This window comes from Macrobrachium nipponense, chromosome 1 (assembly GCF_015104395.2).
Source record: "Macrobrachium nipponense isolate FS-2020 chromosome 1, ASM1510439v2, whole genome shotgun sequence".
Taxonomy (NCBI): domain Eukaryota; kingdom Metazoa; phylum Arthropoda; class Malacostraca; order Decapoda; family Palaemonidae; genus Macrobrachium; species Macrobrachium nipponense.
The window spans coordinates 79,018,498-79,040,685 of NC_087200.1; the positions used below are offsets into that span (position 1 = coordinate 79,018,498).

A 22,188-nucleotide genomic window follows, 5' to 3' on the forward strand; every position below is an offset into this window, starting at 1 on the left:
AACTTGTATCACTAGTAATACACATCTCTAACACCTCAATGGAATCCCCGAGAATCGAACTCTCGGCCACCAAGTTGGCAGGTCAAGACCAAACCGATCACGCCACTGAGGCGCTGGGGCTTGGTGATATGGACAACAAAATTCAATTTAGCTTTAATTGGGCAGTATCTGGGATTTGTGTACCAATCTCATTCGAAGAGAAAGATCCTCTGTCAGGAGGAAGAAGCTCGGGCTATGCTCTAACCTCAGCTGCAGGGGTACCTACCATCTGGCCCAGAAAGGACACAGGGTCCGGTCACAGAACTTGCAATGCTTGCAGTATGATTCCACCTGACTTTTCACCTTTCTCAACTCAACAGTTATTCAGGTACCTGCGAGACACTACATTTGGTGGTCAACCTCCCTCAATGGATTAGTAATAGTGTTAAAGGCATCCATCGCCTTCACAGGGCCAAATGTGTTTTGGGACCTACCACTTCAAGGAATAAATGATGTTTAGGAGCACTTGTAGGTAGAAAACATTCAACAGATGGGAAGATAGGTAGAAGTTGTCAAAATGATGGACGAATCGAAATTATGGATATCGGAATAGAATGAAATATAGCGTTTAGGCCTAAGGCCAAGCACTGGGACCTATGAAGTCATTCAGCGCTGAAAGGAATTGAGAGTAGGTTGGTGTTACAGGTGTTACAGGAAGAAACCCTCGCAGTTGCACTTGGAAGTAATTGTAAGGAGAGGGTGGATAGCAAGATGGCGGAAAGATGATTTGAGAAGGGGTACAATAAAAGGAATTAAAAGGGGTGGGGTTGGGGGAAGGGACGCTGCAAAGAACCTTTAGTAGTGCCTACAGTGCACCCTGTGAGGTGCACTGACGGCAACACCAACATACAGGGGAATTATGAATATCGGCAAAATGAGAAAGATACAATTTATGCTAAAAAAAAAAAAAAAGATGGGACAGAGAGGGTGGTTTGCCACAATCACCCTCCGAGAGCTTAATTCGATACACCACCATCCTTCATGAGCGTTGTTAGGGATAAGAACCATTCATTATTCTCCATGAGCTTTACTTAAACGAACTTCCACTACCGTCCTCATCATCAGAGCATTTTAGTTGAAGTGCATCATGCTCGTCAAGATGAGCATCAAACTTCTCATTCTGCTGACGAACCTCAATGGCTCACTGCCAAGCTTTTTCTTCCTTTTTTCAACTCGAGCGAAACTGGAGACTGTTTTTTCCAGAAATGTTACGGGTGTTGTTTATCATACATTCAGTATCATATACATAACTTATTATTTCAATCAATCTGTACTCATTTACTTTAGCCTGTGTCGTCTTCCTTACGACCTTCCGTAGATGGGATACCTGTCGAAACAAGTTACTGTTTTTTTTTCTTTTTTGCCCTTTTTTTATTTGAGTGATTGCAGTTATACAAAAAAACAATCTGCTGATCAGTTGGGTATCCCCTCACTATCGAGAATCAAAGCTATTCTGTATTTCAGTATCTCTGCAATGAAGTACCATTCTATGTCCCGCCACCCGATATGGTTATAACAGTTCAAGTCTCTTCAGCCTTTGAGCTTCCCAAAGTAAATTTTATCTTTTCTATATTTTAGTTACCAAGTGACTAAACAAATGTTATATGTATGCAATATCTGATAAGTTTGGCGGTCTTTTTGATGATTATACTTGACTAATACGAATAAATTTCAAAGTTCGTTTCGTGAATTCAATCTCATTTACTTCAGTACTGAAAATTGATGATGTAGAATTAAGGCTATGGAAGATAACAAATAAAGTTCGTTGCATGTAACCAAATTCATGGAGATTTAATATGTTATTCTGCATGGATGACAGATTTATGATAACATAAACATGCTCTCCTGCATGCACAACATACTTATGTTTTCCTGGATGTATAACATACGTATGTTATCTGCAAGTATAACATAATTATTGTTATCCTGCACATATATCATACGTATGTTATCTGCATGTATAACATAATTATTGTTATCCTGCATGTATAACATATTATTGCTTATCCTCCTGCATGCATACACAATCACTTACATATTTTCCTGCATGTATAACATAATTATTGTTATCCTGCATGTATAACATACTTATTGTTATCCTGCATGTATAACTACTTACGATATCCTGCATGTATAACATACCTATGTTATCCTAAACTTATAACATACTTATGTTATCTGCAAGTATAGCATACGTATATCGTCCTGCATGTATAACATACTAATATATGTTATCTACATGTATAACATATGTATAGTATCTGTATGTATAACATACTTATGTTATCCTGCATGTACTATAACATATGTATGTTATCTCCATGTATAACATACTTATGTTATCCTGCATGTATAATATACTTATGTTATCCTGTATGTCTAACATATGTATGTTGTCCTGCATGGATAACAGACTTATGATATCCGTTCATCAAATCAAATAGAACTCATATCAAGGACAGGTAATATTTGTATTATCAAATACAGCAAATAGGGGAGATCAGCGCAAGTTTGTCATAATAAAAAAATCTTTTTTTAAATAAAAACCCTGGTAATTAAATCAAAACTTGTCATATAAAACACAGGTGGCTGACAGAATGTCCGTGTTTTCAAATAAAATTAATGGACATGCAAACAAAACCTCGACACAAAAAGGAAAAAAAACAAATGAATAAATAAATAAAACCGCTCACTGAGATAACAGCTAAATCTCGTCGTATGTTGTGAAACAAAACTCATATGATTTCCGTAAAGCCTCGCCATGTCAAAGCAATCTAACGAGAATGACAGCTAAAGTTTGTCATAAAAGAATCACGACGACATCAGCGAAAATGATCCAACTCAAATACAACTGATGGAAAATGACAGCGAAAGTTCGTCATGTCATGTATAAAACTCTTGAAGATACCAACCAAAGATGTCACATAAAAATAACTCAAGGGGATGACATTAAGCGCTCGTCATATATATGAAACAAAACTCACGGGAATGGATTACAGATAAAGCTCGTTGTATCGTGTGTGTGTAATATCCAGGGGAATAACAGCAAAATATCGTCATATAAAAAAAACTCACGGGCGATCACCGCAAAAGCTCTATATATCAAACAAAACGCAAAGAATAACAGCAAAAGTTCGTCATATGATTACAGCAAAAACTCGTCGTACCAAAAAACACACATGGAAATGACAAGGTTCTTCATAACATATAACACTTGTACATATTAACCAGAAATCCTGTTGTAAAATATCTCATGTGGATTGAAAAAAAAAAAGATATAAAATATCTCATAGGGATTTTTAAAATATATAAAATATCTCATGGGGATTAAAAAATATTTATATAACATATTTCATGGGGATTATAAAAAAAAAAAAAGCCACAATTCGACCTCCAGCTTACACGGGACTTGTGCAAGCTTTTCCCCTGACACATAGTTGCAAACTTTATATTCCTAACTCACCGTAACACCGGCTTCGTAATTAATTCTCATAATTAGTATTATTCATACTAACAGCAAAATAAAAAGGACACAAATTAAACACGTTCATATATTCCCAGTTATAAACGGAAACACAAAATAATTGGACAGAAACATAACCTCTATATTATGGACATCAAATAAATTAAAATGTGTTAAAATATACGGAAAATTGGTCTATTTTTCACGAACGAAGATTAAAATAAATAACCTATATTTTATCAGAAATACTTTTTCTGCACTGTTTAATATGCTCATTATTTAATTTTTTAATTTTCATTCTGATAACTAAATCATAAATATCCTATCCTAACTTTCCTGTATCTTTAACTTAATGCGAAACATCTTTTTCACTTTTTTTTTAGGATTTCCCACCCCAACAACAACAACAACAAAGTAGTTTGTAGGCTTACTCCCAGAGTAAGTGAAAGTATTGGTAACAACAGACAGAGAACTAATCGTACCAAATAAAACTCATGGAGATACCGACGAAAATTCATTACATATCGCATCAACAAATATCAAAAGCTGTTCATATCAATATATAACCAGTGGGTATAATAACAAAAGACCATATGAAATGAAACTTGAAAGGATAAAACCGCGAACATTCTTCCTATCAACAAAAAACTCACGTGATAACATCGATTGGTAATCATATCAAATACAGCTCACCGTGTAACTCGTGTAGCCGCAAAACCTTCTTATGTCAAATAAGTTCTTTATAGCAAACAAAGGAAGAGGGCAGTTTCAGTTCATTATATCTAAAGGTCATGGACGATGACAATGTTCGTTATATCAAAAAAAAAAAATCCTCGGAGGTTAACAGTGACAGTTTGTTATTTCAGCTCTCTCTCTCTCTCTCTCTCTCTCTCTCTCTCTCTCTCTCTCTCTCTATCTCTCTCTCTCTCTCTCTCTCTCTCTCTCTCTCTGTAAATTTCTTTATCAGGTCACTGAATCACCTCTTTGAAAGTCTTAATATCATACCATTAGGGAAATATATTCATTTTTATTCCCCCATCATATATACCCATAAGAAAACACAACCAGCAATTGATTCCAAGTTACCATAATATTATCTGTTAACTCGCTATTTTCCCCACACAGAGCGTTTTGACGTCTCAAAGTCACTATTTTAGTCATTTTACTTAAATTACGCATAAATTAAATCTAAGTATAATCCATCGTTACACGATTATAGCTACAATTACCGGAAACTATCGTCTTTTAACTTACTTTTCTTCGATGTGACCTTATCCAGCAGTTAAAACGGGTCATGACATCAGCTTTGTCGTCATGTCTTACGTATCCCACCGTGACATAACCGTGTCCCCTTTTATAGTTGATAGCCTTCCGAATTTCGGAATCACATCAAAATTTAGTATTTGTTAGTTTGTTTGCATAGTGTTTTTACGTTGCATGGAACCAGTGGTTATTCAGCAACAGTACCAACGGCTTTACGTGACTTCCGAACCACTTCGAGAGTGAACGTCTATCACCAGAAATACACATCTCTGACCCCTCAATGGAATGCCCGAGAATTGAACTCGCGGCCACCGAGGTGGTAGGCCAAGACCAAACCGACCACGCCACTGAGGTGCTTTAAAATTTAGTGTGCTATGGAAAATATCTGAAAATAGCAGATTTATCTTTCACAAGATATTAGGAATGCTGCCACCCTACATTCTTTTAAGAATAAGTTTAAGAAATGCCTGTTCCATTAGTATTCACTTACTAAGAATTTATTTTCATGCTGATGTTTCATTTCTCTACCTGTATGTATTAATATGCATTGTAGAATAACCAGTGTCAATTGGAAATAGAGTTATTATCATTAAATATTTTCTGTAGAAACTGTTTATGTCAAATAGCGCATCAACCACAACGTCTTCCTTAACAACACTGCAAATAATTTTTTTAATGGAATATAGAATTTTCGACCAATGAGGTCATTCAGCCTTGAAAAGGAAACTGACAGTCGAAAGGTATGAAAGGTGTAATAGGAGGAAAACCTCGCAGTTGCACTAGAAAACTTTTTAGGAGAGGGTGGAAAGTAAGGTAGAAGAAAGAGAATATCAACGGAGGTACCGTAAAAGGAATGAAAGGATTGTAGCTAGAGACCGTATAGGACCCTGCAAAGAACCTTAAGTAATGCCTACAGTGCACCGCTTAAGGTGCACTGACGGCACTGAGCTCCTACGCGCCAAATAACTTTTGGTTTTGGTTCCCTTATCGCAAATTCAACAAAACCATTGCCCCTATTTGAATACAGTCTGTATCATCTTCTGAATATCTTTAAGTACATTAGCAACCTCACGTTTCTTATTACTGAGTTTACTTGAAACCGATCACCTAACACTTTCTCGCAGTCACCTTCCTCAAATCAGCCTCCAGCAATGTCATTTTTTCACGAGATCATCAAGATGCTGGCAAAGAATGCTCATTGTATCGAGGTTCATGGAGAATGATCGCATAAGTTCGGTGTATCCAATGAATGATGGCAGCAAAAGTTCCAGATACCACAAATGACTTGTCAGAGGATGACAATGAACGTTTTTATAAAGCTTATGTGGGATGACGGGTGATATTTCGTTACGTCAAATTAATATGCCAATATACAGAGGAAATTAATATATATATATATATATATATATATATATATATATATATATATATATATATATATATATATATAAAACACTGAAACTATCTCCTTTCCGTTCATTCGTGTGTATGTATCAACATGTCTTACCCATTCATTATTTTCAGCGACCTATTTCCTTCTGGATTAAAAATATGCATTTAAAAATAAATATCATTATAAATGTATTATTCCGCTCTGCTTCATTATTAAAATATTCTTAACAATCCCCTGCTTTACATTTTCAGCTCATATTTCCAATAATGAATTGTAAAATGATGAACAAATCTCCGCTCCATTGCCTTCCAGACGGTCGCCACTGGGTGCTGCCGACAGGTGAGCTCGTCATTCAGAACATCACGCCCACAGACGCCTACACCCGCGTCTCCTGCACAGCCAGCCACGCCTTCGATCCAACGCCCCGGACCTCCAACGTAGCAAGAGTTATTGTCACAGGTAAGAGGAAAAATCAGTAATAGTCACCGATACATTCCTGGGGAGAACTCATTGGGGTCGCTTGCACATGGGCACACCTCAGGTCAATTTCAAACGATCTCTTTCATGACAGAAAGTGGAGATACCCAGAGACATTTCCATACTTAAGAAGAAATATATCAAGTCCTTTTCACAAACGACTATTCATTATTTGCCAAAGATTCGCTCTCCACTTACGATTATAATAGGACAAGTCCATGTTACAATTGAGAGTGCGTCTACACTGCGATTGTTAACTTGTTGTCACCCTGTCTGTGATATGTATGTGATAAGTTGCCGACGTGTGATCATATGTTTTACTGAAGTGAGGACACACTTTGAACTGACACAAGCCACTCAAGGCCGCCACCAACGTTTAGTTCTAACTGCACAGTTATTCCTGTACATTCTGACAGGACGAACGTTGACCTGCTTTGTAAGGATCTTAATCTCACACCATCCAACAAGACACATCAGCACTCTTAAGCTGTCGCTCGGACACTCAGTCTCCAGGGAAGTTAAATGATGAATCCCCAATTTCTAAGGAATGTCAAAGTATGTGACGTACAACAATGTCTCATACATCTCATTATCAGTCTTTATTTATTACAGTAGCTCGGCCACCATCCTGGCTAGCCCCTGCCTAGCCACAGTTCACACAAAACAGCTCATATATATATATATATATATATATATATATATATATATATATATATATATATATATATATATATATATATATATATATATATAAACACATTGGCCGGCTCATTAAACACAAAACATAAAGATAATAACTGCATGTCTCTGGCAGCACAACGTAATGTCTATCACACATCAACTCGAAAAAAAAACCCATACCAGGGCTATAATAACAATTGGGTGTAGAGACTTTTTCTCCATCTTGGACTTTTGAATCTCCCATCTTTGTCTGCAACTGCCTGCACAGATTCGTAGAAACACGCTGTAGGAAGGCGAAACGTCTCCCTGCGGAAGACATCTAATGGCTCCTATAGTCCAGAAACGCTGTAGAACCCCGTAGACTCGTAGAAACTCTCTTAAGTGGGCAAACAACAGCAACATCTCTGGTGGGCGTCTTGCTAGCGTTGGGGAACGACAGTTATGGTGTGTTACAGTATGTCAGTCAAGTCATTGGTCAATCAAAAAAGAATTAACCCCAGACATACTTCTATCAAACAATGACCTCAAAAATTCCCAAAAATACTAACTGAACGTCTCCCAATTAACCCCATTCAGTATGACCACAGAACTAATTTCTAACTTCAACTCCTGAAGGAACTCCATAGGATCGCTAAATCATAAGTCGTTACCACAACCCCGTAAAAAAAAACATTAAGTTCTCTAACCCAATTCTCCAAATTCATACATTAGCACACACCTCAGAACTCAGACTCACAGGAACTCCACGGACTTCTGTCATCACATTTCAAACTCCCAAATTCTCACAAATTCTCACAAGTAAAAAAAAGAAAAAAGTAATGAGCCCATAACAAACACGTAACAACCCCAGACCCAAAATTATCATCAAAAATGTTCTCTCAAGCTCTGATATTTCAACAACCCACAAAACCAGTAAAACTCTCCAATGTCTAACAGCAAAAACCCTTTTTACTGCTTGCATAATTAATTTCAATGAGACTTAATGTCAAATGCCCATTTATGCAATTCAACCACCCAAAAAAATCATATCTCCCATCCAGAAAGAAATGCTATTTAAAGCTCAATCCCCAATTACATCTCTTGTAGGAAAAGGAAAAAAAAGAAAAATAAAAAAAAAGATAACAACAAGTGAACTTTCCCCATCACACAATGTGTATAATATACATAACCCGGCGTTTTCCTCATAAATGCGATGTGTATTGTCACGGAATTTTGCCATCGCAACTTTTCCATCGATCGGACACGGCCGGAAACAATCCCTTACACGTGCATTTACATAAAATGCTATGGTCAACATTTCCAGATATTGCAAAAACTCTGAGCAATCACCACTAGAGGAAAAGAGTCAGCAACAGCTCATCACAGTGTTATCAGCAAAAAAAAAAATCCCCATGTGAACACGTCATGTGCTCGAACTGCAACATAGAAATGTCTAGTCAGACTTCCAACTTCAGAAACCCATGATTCTCAAAAAAAAGGTTCTATACTGAAACCACATAAGCACATTTCACAAAATTATCTCCAGGATATGACTAAGGTGCTCAAAAATTGTCTCAAAGACATAACTCTCCCAAATGATACTGCCCAATTATATAAAAAAATTATCACCTATCCGGGATAAAAAAAAAAAAAACTACGGTAAACTCGTAATTCAGCAATTATATGTCTCCAAAAATAACTCATTGGTGAATATAAAAAATCTCAACATCTCCATAGGACCAGAATGCAGTAATGCCACTCGCCTCCAATTAGTCACAAAACCAAAAAGAACCACAGAGCCCCTCTCTTGGCTCATAAAACTCCAGAAATTCAACTTCAAAAATCATAACCACAAAAAAAAAAGTAACCCCCAAAGATTAATGCCATCTCCATATATACTATATATATATATATATATATATATATATATATATATATATATATATATATATATATATATATATATATTATATATCACCATATTATTAATAACACCACTCCGATGATAAAAATATTTCCTCCATTTAATTAATAACCCCAAAACAAAAACCATATTCCTTCTATCTCGCCAATAATCGCATGTGGAATAAAAACAAGTCTCCAAAAAAGGTTATGTACACTCCAAGCAGGATAATAAAAAATGAAGCTCCATCTCCAAAAAAATGCACTCAAAGCATCTAGCTGACACACTCGAAAATATTGCCCCATGTCTCCTCAAAAGGATTTCTCTTTGCAACAAAAATGGCTGCAAAATAATTGAAGTGAACATAGCTCTCACCACCATAGGCCTAAACTGTGGAATATCTCCAAAAAAATAAAAAATATCAAATGGCCAAAATATTATATCTCCAAAATATTATATCTCTAATTCTCCAGGGAAACAACTCAATGTTATAGTCAAAAACTATAAACTTTCTATTTAGCATAACTGCTAAGAAAGGGCAAAAACTTGGCAAATAAATTTGCTCAGGAAATCTAGAAAAAATCCCCAGTGTGCCATAACTTATTACAACAGAACTCCAAATTCAAAGTGTCTAAGCAAAGACTTCTCCATATGCACTACGGCATAGGCCACTAGAAACTTAACCAAGTTTCCTATCTCTGGCAAAGTTGCTCCAAATACAATTGTGCAAGAGTCCAACAATTTCCGGAACACATATATCCAGAAAAAAATATGTAGTACCACTATGTATACATGCAAAAAATGCAAAAAATTCTCCCATAAATCTCGCTGCAGCATCAAACCGCTGAAATTATAAACACATTCCCGAACAATGACTCTAAGTTACGAACTGAGATATTAAAAAATTCACACAAACTGGAGAGAAAAATAAATTCAAACTCGCCCATTATAAAAAAAAACTTACGTCACATAGCTGACGTCTAAAAAGGGGAAAAAAGAAAAATCAACGGCACTGTTAACTATCCCCGTGACTCACGTAGATGTCAAGCAATTTTCTGCTGAACTCATAAAAAAAGAAAAACAAAAAAATGTGTCATTAGTTCCTCCCATTTTCAAAAAACACATCACCACCCTTGATATCATCACAACACCCATGTTAGTATAAAAAAAAATAACACCAATATTAGAATTATCAGTATCAGAATTCGCCAGTATCAGTAGAATCACCAAATATTAGTAAATATCAGTACTCGCCCAACATTAGCACTCGCCCATTCACCAGTATTAAGTATCAGAATCATCAACTATCAATACTCGCTAGTATCACCAAAATTGCTATCATCAAATCCACCAAAAATTGACATCACCACCCATTAAATATTGGCACTTCTCCAAAAATTATTAACACCATGAACTCTAACAGAATCCCCATAAATATCTCAAGTAATGATAATTCTACTTAAGTGCCTCTCGTAAAATATCTCTGGTAATAATAATAATAGTAATTCTCCATAGTAATAATTCTCCCGCAAATATCTACAGTGAGGGCAATAATATTGCCATTCCCCAGTATTCATTACGATTACCACACCAAAACTCCAAAATCAACACCAGTCACCGGTATCATCAGATACAACACCAGATACAACACCATTCATCACCACTCAGCAATCATCACAAATCATCACCACTCAGAAACACCAAGCATCACCAATTGACAACACCAGTCATCACCAATCACCACCACTTCAAAATAATCTCCATTTCCCAAACAAATCTCCAATAAAAAAATAATCTCTGAATCCCTAATTATAATTATGCCTTCCAATATTGCGTAAAAGCATTCTCCAAAGCATAAGGAAACTTGCACCACATCCACATGAATTTCATTTCCTTTTTCTCTCCATTCAAGAGAAAGAAAAAATCTTGCTAAAAAAACCCTACGGGCATGTCATATCATCAACCAGCCGTTATCAGGTGATATGACGGCATTGAAATTTCCTTATTCAAGGCCAGACTCAACCCCCACTGCCCCGACACAAAGAAACAGAAAAAAGAAGTTCACCCCCCACTTAAAAAAAAAAAAAAAAAAAAAAAAAAAAAAAAAAAAAGAGCTTCACCCTCCCAGTCAAACATTCCTCCCAAGGAAGACCACTGCTCGCCTCCCTTTGCATTACCCCTCTGGGTCGGTCAGCACAAATTGCGCTGAATGCATAAGAACGCCTGGGCGCTCTATCTCCGGGCAAAGAATGCAATTCAAGCAACAGTATCACATGTATGAAAACCATTCATATACACACGTATGTATTAAAACAAAGACGAATGCGTCTCTTCTAAGCATGTTCCAAGAAAAGAAAAAAACACATCACATTCTACTCCCATGAGAAAAAAAATGGTACTGTGAACTGCCTCTTTAACTTCAAAAATGACTCATACACAAAGTCAAAAAAATAATAATATAACACTCAGTTCCTCAAATGGGAGAATACCCGACCACCAAACCGAGCGCAATAGAAAAAAAACACGCCAATACACACACACACACTCGAACATCTCGGGGACCGCACTCACAAGATCTCATTCCTAACTGACTGCCCAACTCCCTCGAGGCATCACTATGGGCAAATTTGATGACTCTAATAGAATTTCTTTTGCTCAGCACCATAACTACGACTCCATAACTCTTATTCCGACGCTTGTTGATGACATCCTAACCCACTTTAACAATCAGTCTCTCCGGAAACAGAGACTGATATACACACAAACTCATGGCAAGAATGGCTGGCTATGGGCTGGAGGATGGCAGGAAGTCTAAATGCACATTATCAGAGTGATGCCATATATATACACACAAACATACATATATGTGTATATGTAAAGGACTATATGTATATACCTGTGTGTATAGTATGTATAGATATATATCATATATACACTAGCCTATACATACGGTACATACATGTGTATTTATATGGTGTCACTCTCATAGTGCACATTGAGACTTCCTGCCATCCTCCAGCCCGTGGCCAGCCATTCTTGCCATGGGTTTATATATAATTGTGCTTCAGTGTGTCATCTTCCAGTCCGGGAGACTAATGACCCTCATTTACATTACCATTATTTTTGTACGGTTTGTGCTATACCTGAACACACACACATATATATATATATATATATATATATATATATATATATATATATATATATATATATATATGTGTGTGTGTGTGTGTGTGTGTGTGTGTGTGTGTGTGTGTGTGTATACATGAATGTCTAGTGATACAACAGTCTAATATGAAGATAAAGGGCCCATGAAAGAATAATCGAACTTTGTAACCATATATTTCGAGCACTTCCTTCCGTGCCCCTGTTCCTGGTGAACAGAAGGAAGTGCTCGAATATATGAGTGCAATGGTCAAGTAGTGTTTTAGGGGCCTTTTATCTTCATATATCTATAGGTACAATATATATATATATATATATATATATATATATATATATATTTACATATATATGAACAAAGTTATAGCCACGAAGGAGAATTTAAACAATGGAGATTCCAAGTACTTTCGTTTTATTACCAAGACTAAAGTACTTGGCATCTCAAGTGTTTTAATTTTCCTTCGTGGGTGTAATTTTGTTCATATAATCATCGCGGTTTTAGTTTTTTGTTATTTAAAATCAAACACACTATATATGCATACACACACATGTATATATACTCTACATGTACATATCTACACATGCATATGTTTGACGCTATAAATATATATACGCATACTATATATACTATCAGTTTGACGATATATAAAAATAGATACATATATATATATATTTTACAGTCGATATGATTATTCATTTTAAACTTAAGACTATCTGAATGCATAACAGGGTATCCTTTGGGATCTCCATTTATGCAAAGTAAAACAACTTTACGTAGTTTACTTCTATTTTCGATGTCTGTTCAACAGCACCAAACTAAAGAACCAATTATACCAACAAAATGATCCTCTCAAATCGAGAACAACGGTTCTGTAAAAATGGTACAAAGACGACAGATACCGCACCTGCTTAATATATGCACCCTCTTCATTTTTTTTCATGCAAGGTATCCCACAGTATTACTTTATTCAAAAGCAAGTCGTACACAGTCTTAATTACATGAAATCGCCGTCCCTTAACAACCAAAGAGAACTTAAGCAAGACAAATTCGATGTTAATCTAGTCTGTGATCAGATCATTATTATCATAAAATACGGAAAATAATAAAAGTATATTTTATTTTATTTTTTCGTGACTCAGTTTTTACAACCTAAGACAGGACAAGTGATTATCAACTACGCTTTGGTTTTCAGGTGTGAATAAAAGATATTGATTTGTTTTTACGATGTCAACGAACTGTTAATTTCCAATTTATTTCATTAGTTACCAATATTTTTTTTAACTGTCTCCATAATATAGAACGCAACCAGCTAGATTAGTTTGTCGATGGGTACATAAGGATCCAATCGGAAGGGCAACCTGCTCTTTGCCGCCTTCAAGCTGGTGGCTGGTAATAAAACCACAGGAAAAAAACTCACAGGCAAAAAAGTCACAATTTATGGTGGTTGGCAATAAAATCACAGGTCAAATTATTTTATAGTGGCTAGTAATAAAATCACAGAAAAAAAGTCACAGGCAAAAACGCCACATTAATTTTGGTGGCTGGTAATAAAATCACAGGGAAAAAAGTCACATTAATTTATGGTGGCTGGTAATAAAATCACTGGAAAAAAGTCACGGGAAAAGTGTCACATTAATTTATGGTGGCTGATAATAAAATCACAGGAAAAAAATCACATTAATCTATGGTGGCTTGTAATAAAATCACAGGAAAAAAAGTCACAGGAAAAAAGTTACATTGATTTATAATGGCCGGTAATAAAATCACAGGAAAAAAAAGTCACAGGAAAAAAGTCACATTAATTTATGGTGGCCGGTAATAAAGGTGGGATACCTATCGGGTTAAAACCCTTGGGGGTCACTATCTAAGAAAGACTAATGTGGCTATTTTTCCTGTGACTTTATTTCCAGTGACTTTTTTTTACATTTTTACGTGTGGTTTTTTTTTTTTTTTTTTTTTTTTTTTTTTTTTTACCACGCTCGGCTACCAATCCGGTGGTCCGAAGTTCGATTCTCGGCTCGGCCAACGCGGAATCAGAGGAATTTATCTCTGGTGATAGAAATTAATTTCTCGATATAATGTGGTTCGGATCACACAGTAATCTGAAGGTCCCGTTACTAGGTGACCAATTGGTTCCTAGCCACGTAAAAATATCTGATCCTTCGGGCCAGTCCTTGGAGAGCTGATAATCAGCTCAGTGGTCTGGTTAAAAAAAAAAAAAATTCCTTGATCCTTCAAGCTAGGACAAGAGACCCGCAAATATTGGAAAGGGCCTTAATTTATTTCGCCCTTTTTATCAATATATATCTAAAATAAATCCTTGGCTAACAACCACTTATAATTTCTTCCACTTTACTTCAATTAATTAAAAAATTACTTTGTTAAATTTAACAGGAAGAGTTCTGGCAGTTCTCAAATCAGTTCCTTAAAGAACTGATTTCGATTCTGAGTTTGTGACTGGCCAAGTAGTTGATATCGGAAATATAAAATTGCACTTCAGTTAGAAATCTGATCATCCACATACTAAACATGACGACTAAATATTAAAAATAATACTATTCACTTTGGTAGTTTGCGTACAAACCATCAACTTCTATACTGGTATGTACTTACCTACCTTTGAAAGGTGTCTTTTCAAAGTTGAAGTATGCGGGTATGTAAGAGGTCAAGTACACCACAGGGTTACAGAACACGGGACGATAGGTATTAGTCCCGAACCGATCATCACAAAACGTACAAAAATCACATTTTTCGACAATAAGACACCGAATACACGCACGCGAAGACTGCGAGAACACAATTAAAGCCTTCGTGAACAAAGACCCTGACGTCACAGTGTCTCCTCGGATCCGAGGACTGAAACGAGCGCTTGATGGCAATTCATCGCTTGTTCAACTATTCACAAAGAACTTTTGTTTATGCACTTCGAGGTGGCTTCTTTTTAGAAAATATACAGACAATCAACAATGGCAACCGTTGTTAAGCATTGAAACATCGTTAATTACCTCAAATCGTATTCATCTTTGGTATAACTTCTTACCTCTCTCGATTTTTAAACGCTTCAGTAGATTTTTTTATATGTTAAGTTGTAATTATAGACACGCAGTTGGTTATTCTTTTCTTTGTCAGAAGATGGGATATAAGGGTTTTCTATCTGTGGACGAAAAATTGTCAACATCATGACTTCCGATGCAGACGTGGACGTGGTGTTTATATACATACATATTATATACATATATATATGTATATATATATATATATATACATACATATATACACATATATATATATATATATATATATATATATATATATATATATAATATATATATATATATATATATATATATATATGTATCACATGGGGAAAATGAAAAGCGTTTCTCTTATAATATGCCCAACAGTTTTTTGTCCTTCAATGAACCTCTTCTGGAAGCGTTTATCGAGGAATACAATTGAATTAAAATATCTTTGTGACTAAGAAGATTACCAGTAATATATATATATATTTATATATATGATCAATGTGACCGTGTCTCCCTCATGAATTTATATATATATATATATATATATATATATATATATATATATATATATATATATTTATATATATATATAGATATATATATATATATATATATATATATGCTATATATATATATATATATATATATATATATATATGTATATATATAATTATATATATATATATATATATATATATATATATATATATATATATATATATAATCATGAAGGAGACACGGTCACATTAATCAAATGTCTGAATAAAACCGTATCACCAGTGTTCGACGATTACGTAATCGAAGGGTGAAAGCATATCAAAATATCTCGTCTACAAAGCGTTGATTAAATATCTGCCGTCCGTCGCGCAGCAACCTGGTAAATTAATTTCAGCTACCCATCCGGTTCATTTCCTTAGTGGAGCATCCAGTCCAGTGGCTTCTTTCGCTCGATGAAATGTCTGTTTTACTCATCACCGTCATAGGTGCAGTATAGAATGGAGAATAGAATGTAGAATTCATGCCAAAGGCCAAGCGCTTTGACCTATGAGGTCATTTGTAACGCTGAAACGGAAATTGCCAGTAAGAAGGTTTTTTGAAAGGTGTAACAGAAGGAAAACCTCGCAGTTGTTGCACTCTGAAACAATTGTTAGAGAGGGTGGAAAGTCAGACGGAAGAAAGGAAATGTGAGCGGGGGTAGAGTAAAAGGAATGAAAGAGGTTGCAGCTAAAGGCCGAAGGGACGCTGCAAAGACCGTTGAATAATGCCTGCAGTGTACCACGTTGAGGTGCACTGACGGCACTAAACCCCTACGGGGGTCATAGGTGCAGTCGCATCATTATTATAAAATATTATTTTAAGATTGCATCGTTAATATTAACGTTGTCATTTTTATAAATGTCATTATTCAATGACCTCATTTTAATTGCTTACTTTATCATATAAAACTTTCTATACTATATATATCACGACTGCGTCAAGAGTGTTTTCAAAGTAATGATATTTTCATATAAATACAATATCACTTTTTTTCCAAAACTGTCATAACATTATTGAAATGGCTTCATCGAGCATTGTTGCTGATGGTGTGCATCCGATATGCCATCTAACTTGCCTGTCTTTACCAACTCCAAAGCCTTTCTTCTTGAACGTCAAGCCTCTCAGGAGCGGCTTCCAACATTTCCCTTTCTCTGTCATCCTGTTTTCAATCTTTCTTTTAAGGTTTCTTATGTAACTGGGTCTTTTCCCGCTTACAAGACATGTTAACTAAGCAATATTAAATACTGAAGGTGGTGTGCTTCGCCTTCAGTCTACATCAAATACTCTTATCTTATGTTCCATATAAAAATCGAAACATCCATTTTTTTGCACACCTATTTTTTTTTTTATGAAATACCGACACAACAAGACAAATAATGCACCTTTTCTTGTAATTATACGATTACATGCCTTAGCACCGATATATGAAAGATTTTAACACCAGTGAAATTGAAAAGGTATATCCTCGAACTCACACAGATAATCTGAAACTATTTAAGTAATAATAACAATTTAATCAAAATAATAATTTCATGTAAGACTGATGCAAAGTTTCATTATTAGCTAAGTCAATAACTGTTAATGGCTGTTTGGGAAAATTCCGAAACTAAGAAATTCACTTCACTTTAACAAAAGTCACTACTAGTGAAATCAAAAAAAGGATCCATAGGACTATGAACAATGAATATAAACCACAAATGTGTACAATTAGTTCTGTCGCTTAACTCGTGCAAAATTATCAATGCCGTGTTAGCCTGATATTCATACTTACATAAAAGGCATAATATAATCGCGTATCTCATTTTTCTGTGTAACACGGACAGTCTAAAGGAAGGTACTGCTCTCCGCGTTCAACCATCAAGAAATCTCATAAAAGAAAAAATGGAAGGCAAAATTATTCTAATACTGCCGTCAATTTGGCACAAATTGTGAAGTTATTCGTTCGTGTTTTTTAAGTCCTAGGCCCCTAAACGCCTGGCCACTCCATCCATTTACCAACACACACACATACACACACACACAGATAAAGCTGTGCGACAATGGAGCACAGACAATCGCTCTGATTACAGGAAGAGACAAAACGAATTGGTTTTTGGCCATGACATATTCCATTTACTGCCTCTAGAAACAGGAAAGAGTAAGTGAGAGAGAGTGAGGGGGTTGAGAGAAAAAGACAGTGTGGGAGAGAGAGGCCTAAAATGGGGATGGAATCGAAAACGTCGAAACAAAACTGTTACTGGACTCATTTTTCTCTCATTTTTGGAGGCTAGGTCGCACAAAACGTTACTAGGAAGAGAATAACCTAAAATATCCAGCAAAGATAATTGCATCAGCATGAACAGGAACACAAAATGCCATGAGTGTTTACATCGCTAATACTTTGGCTTGTTTGAGTCACCTACTCCGAGGTGCTAGTACTATGCACAGTGGATGTTCCTTGAGACCGTGTTTAGTACTAGCCCATCGGGAATCAAAGTATTTCAACACCCATTTCTATATTGCGTGGTCGAAAAATTATATTAATAAACGATATCTTCGTGCTGCCGTCTACTCTAATTTTAAAATACGGTGTTTAGTACTAGCACCTCGCAGTAGGTGACGCGTAGGTAACAGCCAATGTAGCACCACTACACTATAGTACGAGAAACTGGATTGACTGGATAATACAAACGACATGGAGGTGACTGAAACAAAAGGAAATATAGTAGATGTTTTAAATGGTGTTACGCCAATATCCCCTACTTCCCTACCAAAACTACACCCCCACTGGAGACCATTGAAAAAAAAAAAAACACAACAACAGCAGGAGCAGGAGCAGAAGCTCCTCGCTCCGAGCCCCCTGTTAAATCTCCCGGAATTTATGAGGGAGCATTAACCTAGTTCAGCCAAAGTCCTCATTTGTTTAGATTAGTTGTAGTGAGGAGGTCATATATTCCCCATTGTTGTCTGGAATGGCCCATAATGAATAGAGCTCAAAGTTGCATTCGCCATTCCATATAATCCGACCTTACCGAAGGCGATTTGTCAAGATTCAAAAGGCATCAGGAGAATGCTCGGCGGTTTTATTTCCTAGTTGCTTAACTGCCGTCGAAATATTGGCGGTTGTGTCTGTCTCAGCGTCGACGCGAGCGTATAGTCAACTCCCTTCCCTCCCTGTCTGCATCTGGAAGCCTCCGGTTCGTCTTTATACCATTTCCTTCCAGTCTTCTCTGAGAGCCGCTGGAATTATTACATTTTTTTATCTGTCAGTACCTGAGAGACGATGGTGTTATGTCTCATTTCCTATCTATACTACCTAGAAGCCTCAGGTAGATTTCCTCACTTCCTTCTATATCTAGGAACAAATAATATGTCTCTTTCATTTCCTATCTGTCTACATCTAGAGGTCATGGTACGTCTCCCATTTTCCTGTCTATCCTTATCTAGAACGCACTGTTATTATATATACTATATATATGTATCTATATTATATATATGTATACACACACACACACACACACACACATATATATATATATATATATATATATGTGTGTGTGTGTGTGTGTGTGTGTGTGTGTGTGTGTGTATATATATGTATATATGTATAAAGAAAAACTCCGCTAAGGAAAGAAAAACGATGGAGTCCTGCAAGGCCTTTCAACTTCTTGTCCTATACTTAGTCTGCTAAGTAAAGGACAAGAATTCGAAAGGTGTTGCAGTATTCTATCTTTGTTGTTTTTCTTTTTTTTTTCCTTCGTGGATTTTGTCTGTTTATTCATCACGTTCCATAATTTCGTGATTCAGTTGTACACACACACACACACACACACACACACACACACACACACACATATATATATATATATATATATTATAATCAGTATATTATATATATATATATACAAATATGTATATATATATATATATATATATATATCTAATAATATATATATGTATATAGTATATATATATATATATATATATATATATATATATATACCACTTTATTTACATTGCTACTCACATAATGAATCCCTTGTAATCTAGAGGTCTACCCACGCAGTGAATTCAATTCTGATCACTTAAATACCAGAAACAAAACGCAATTGTCAGTCAGATCTATTTACGACGTGAGATCAGATTACAACAACTCACGGAAAGTTGCGTAATTCATATGCTGCCGTGACAGCGAACCTTCCCGGTAAAGAAAAACACGAAAAAAAATTAATTAACTAACGTGGAATCCAAAATCCCATCTCTTTCAAAATAGCCAAGTCAATCATTTGCCAAGTCCAGCATCGCATTCCTAGATTATCTCTTCACGGAAACAGCGGATCATTAATCGGTAAAGAGCATTCTTTAATTCTCTCACGACAACGACCGATTGATTATTCAGTTGTTGCAAAGAACTCGTTGAACATGCTGCATCATTATATATTCATTTCCAATGCCCATCTAAATACAATTGCTCGCAACGAACTATATACCCAAAGCGGATTATGAAAAAAAGAAAACAATGATTTCTCTCTCTCTCTCTCTCTCTCTCTCTCTCTCTCTCTCTCTCTCTCCTACAAGTGACTCCAAACATTTTTGAAAGGAGGAAAATTTGTTGCGTGTCATTTCAGAATGTCTTTTCCTAACCACCCAGAAAGTATTAAGGTGAAGGTATACGTGTGATGAGAAGTGTTCTACTAGGTGAAGGGCAGCGGTTTTTATGAGGCGGGAATGAAATATATTCAGGGAGAAACTGAAGACACGTCTCTTCAAAAACAGTTATAACACAGAAGCTTGAACAGAATGGAATACAAAATTTAGTCCAAAGTTACATACTAGGTTGGAAGACGGTTAGAAAGGTGTAACAGGAGGAAAACCTCAAAGCAGTTGGTCTGAGAAACAATTGTTAGGTGAGGGTGGAAGGTCACACGGAAGAAAGAGAATATGAACGGAGGTAGAGTAGAAGGAATAAGAAAAAGTTTGCATCTAGGGGTCGAGAGAACGTTGCAAAGGCCCTACAGTAATGCCTCTACAGTGCACCGAATGAGGTGCACTAACGGCATTACGGGGACAACATTGATAAGCTATAAAGTATAACTTACAAATTACAAGGTGCCCGTCTCATTGCCGTAATGAGGGCAGATAGGGGGTCACAAAAACGATCCCCTGGGTCCATCCAAGAAGAATATTTCTAACCTCATTTTCATCACCATTTTGCTAAGCAAATATGCTTGAGTTAGTAAACAAGTTTATTAAAAGGAAAAAAAATTCCCGTAAAATTCTACGAGTTTCCTAAGAACGCAGCCATGAGAGTTTTGCTAAATTAAAAAACAAACTTGAGCACGTGGAGTTTTCCCCCGAACGATTCATATATTAGGCGAAAGTATCGCTTTTTTCTGCTTAAAAATATTCTTCGTGGATCCTAAAGTAGCAGGAAAGCGGCACCATACGGGAGTAAATAACCGAGACCCAGTATCGAGGATCGTGGAGTAAGAAAAATAGCAAAAATCACTTACTTTACGTTATCTCTCTCTCTCTCTCTCTCTCTCTCTCTCTCTCTCTCTCTCTCTCTCTCTCTCTCTCTCTCTCTCTCGAGAACAAACAACTACGTAAATTTCTGAGTACTGTTTACGTGAAATTGAAAACCTATCTCCATTGATGAATGACCTATTTATTTATTCAAATTTTAAAGTTTCATAAACTCCATTTATTCGCCAATAATTTGCATTCTCTCTCTCTCTCTCTCTCTCTCTCTCTCTCTCTCTCTCTCTCTCTCTCTCTCTCTCTCTTGAGAACAACGTCTTGAATATTTGAGCAATTTTTAAGCGTAAAATTCAAAGTTTAACTCTACTGATAAATGGCGTACTTATTCAATCATGTTTTGTAGTTCTATAACACTTTATTTTCCAATGTTCATGTAAATACACTTATTCGCAACGTACTTTATACCCGACGCGGACCATTAAAAAAGGAAAAAACAGTGATTTACACTCTCTCTCTCTCTCTCTCTCTCTCTCTCTCTCTCTCTCTCTCTGCAAGCACTCCCAATAAATTCTTGAAACAACGGGTACATCCCCGTAAAAATGACCTCGTCTCCAGAGAGGGAGACAAATCGTTAATGACTCCGCGAAGAAGAAGAAGAAGAAGAAGAGGAAGACGAAGAAGAGAACGAAGAGGAAGAATCCGACGTGAAATGATAGACGGGAGGAGACGAAGGCAGGAGATGGGATTGGATGCTGTTAAAAGGAGAGTTCAGTTCGGAGGACAGAGGATCGAGGCAAATCAATT

At 36.1% G+C, this 22,188-nt stretch overlaps 1 protein-coding gene across 6 annotated transcripts in view; it reads left to right on the forward strand.

Moving 5' to 3' along the window:
* Nucleotides 1–22,188, forward strand: part of LOC135219395 (cell adhesion molecule Dscam2-like) — a 391,041-nt gene that overhangs the window by 239,605 nt on the left and 129,248 nt on the right. For all 6 annotated transcript variants that reach the window (XM_064256138.1, XM_064256137.1, XM_064256139.1 and 3 more), the window contains exon 5: nucleotides 6,471–6,617. In XM_064256138.1, the coding sequence (XP_064112208.1) occupies nucleotides 6,471–6,617 (147 nt within the window). The remainder of the gene's footprint in view (nucleotides 1–6,470; nucleotides 6,618–22,188) is intronic.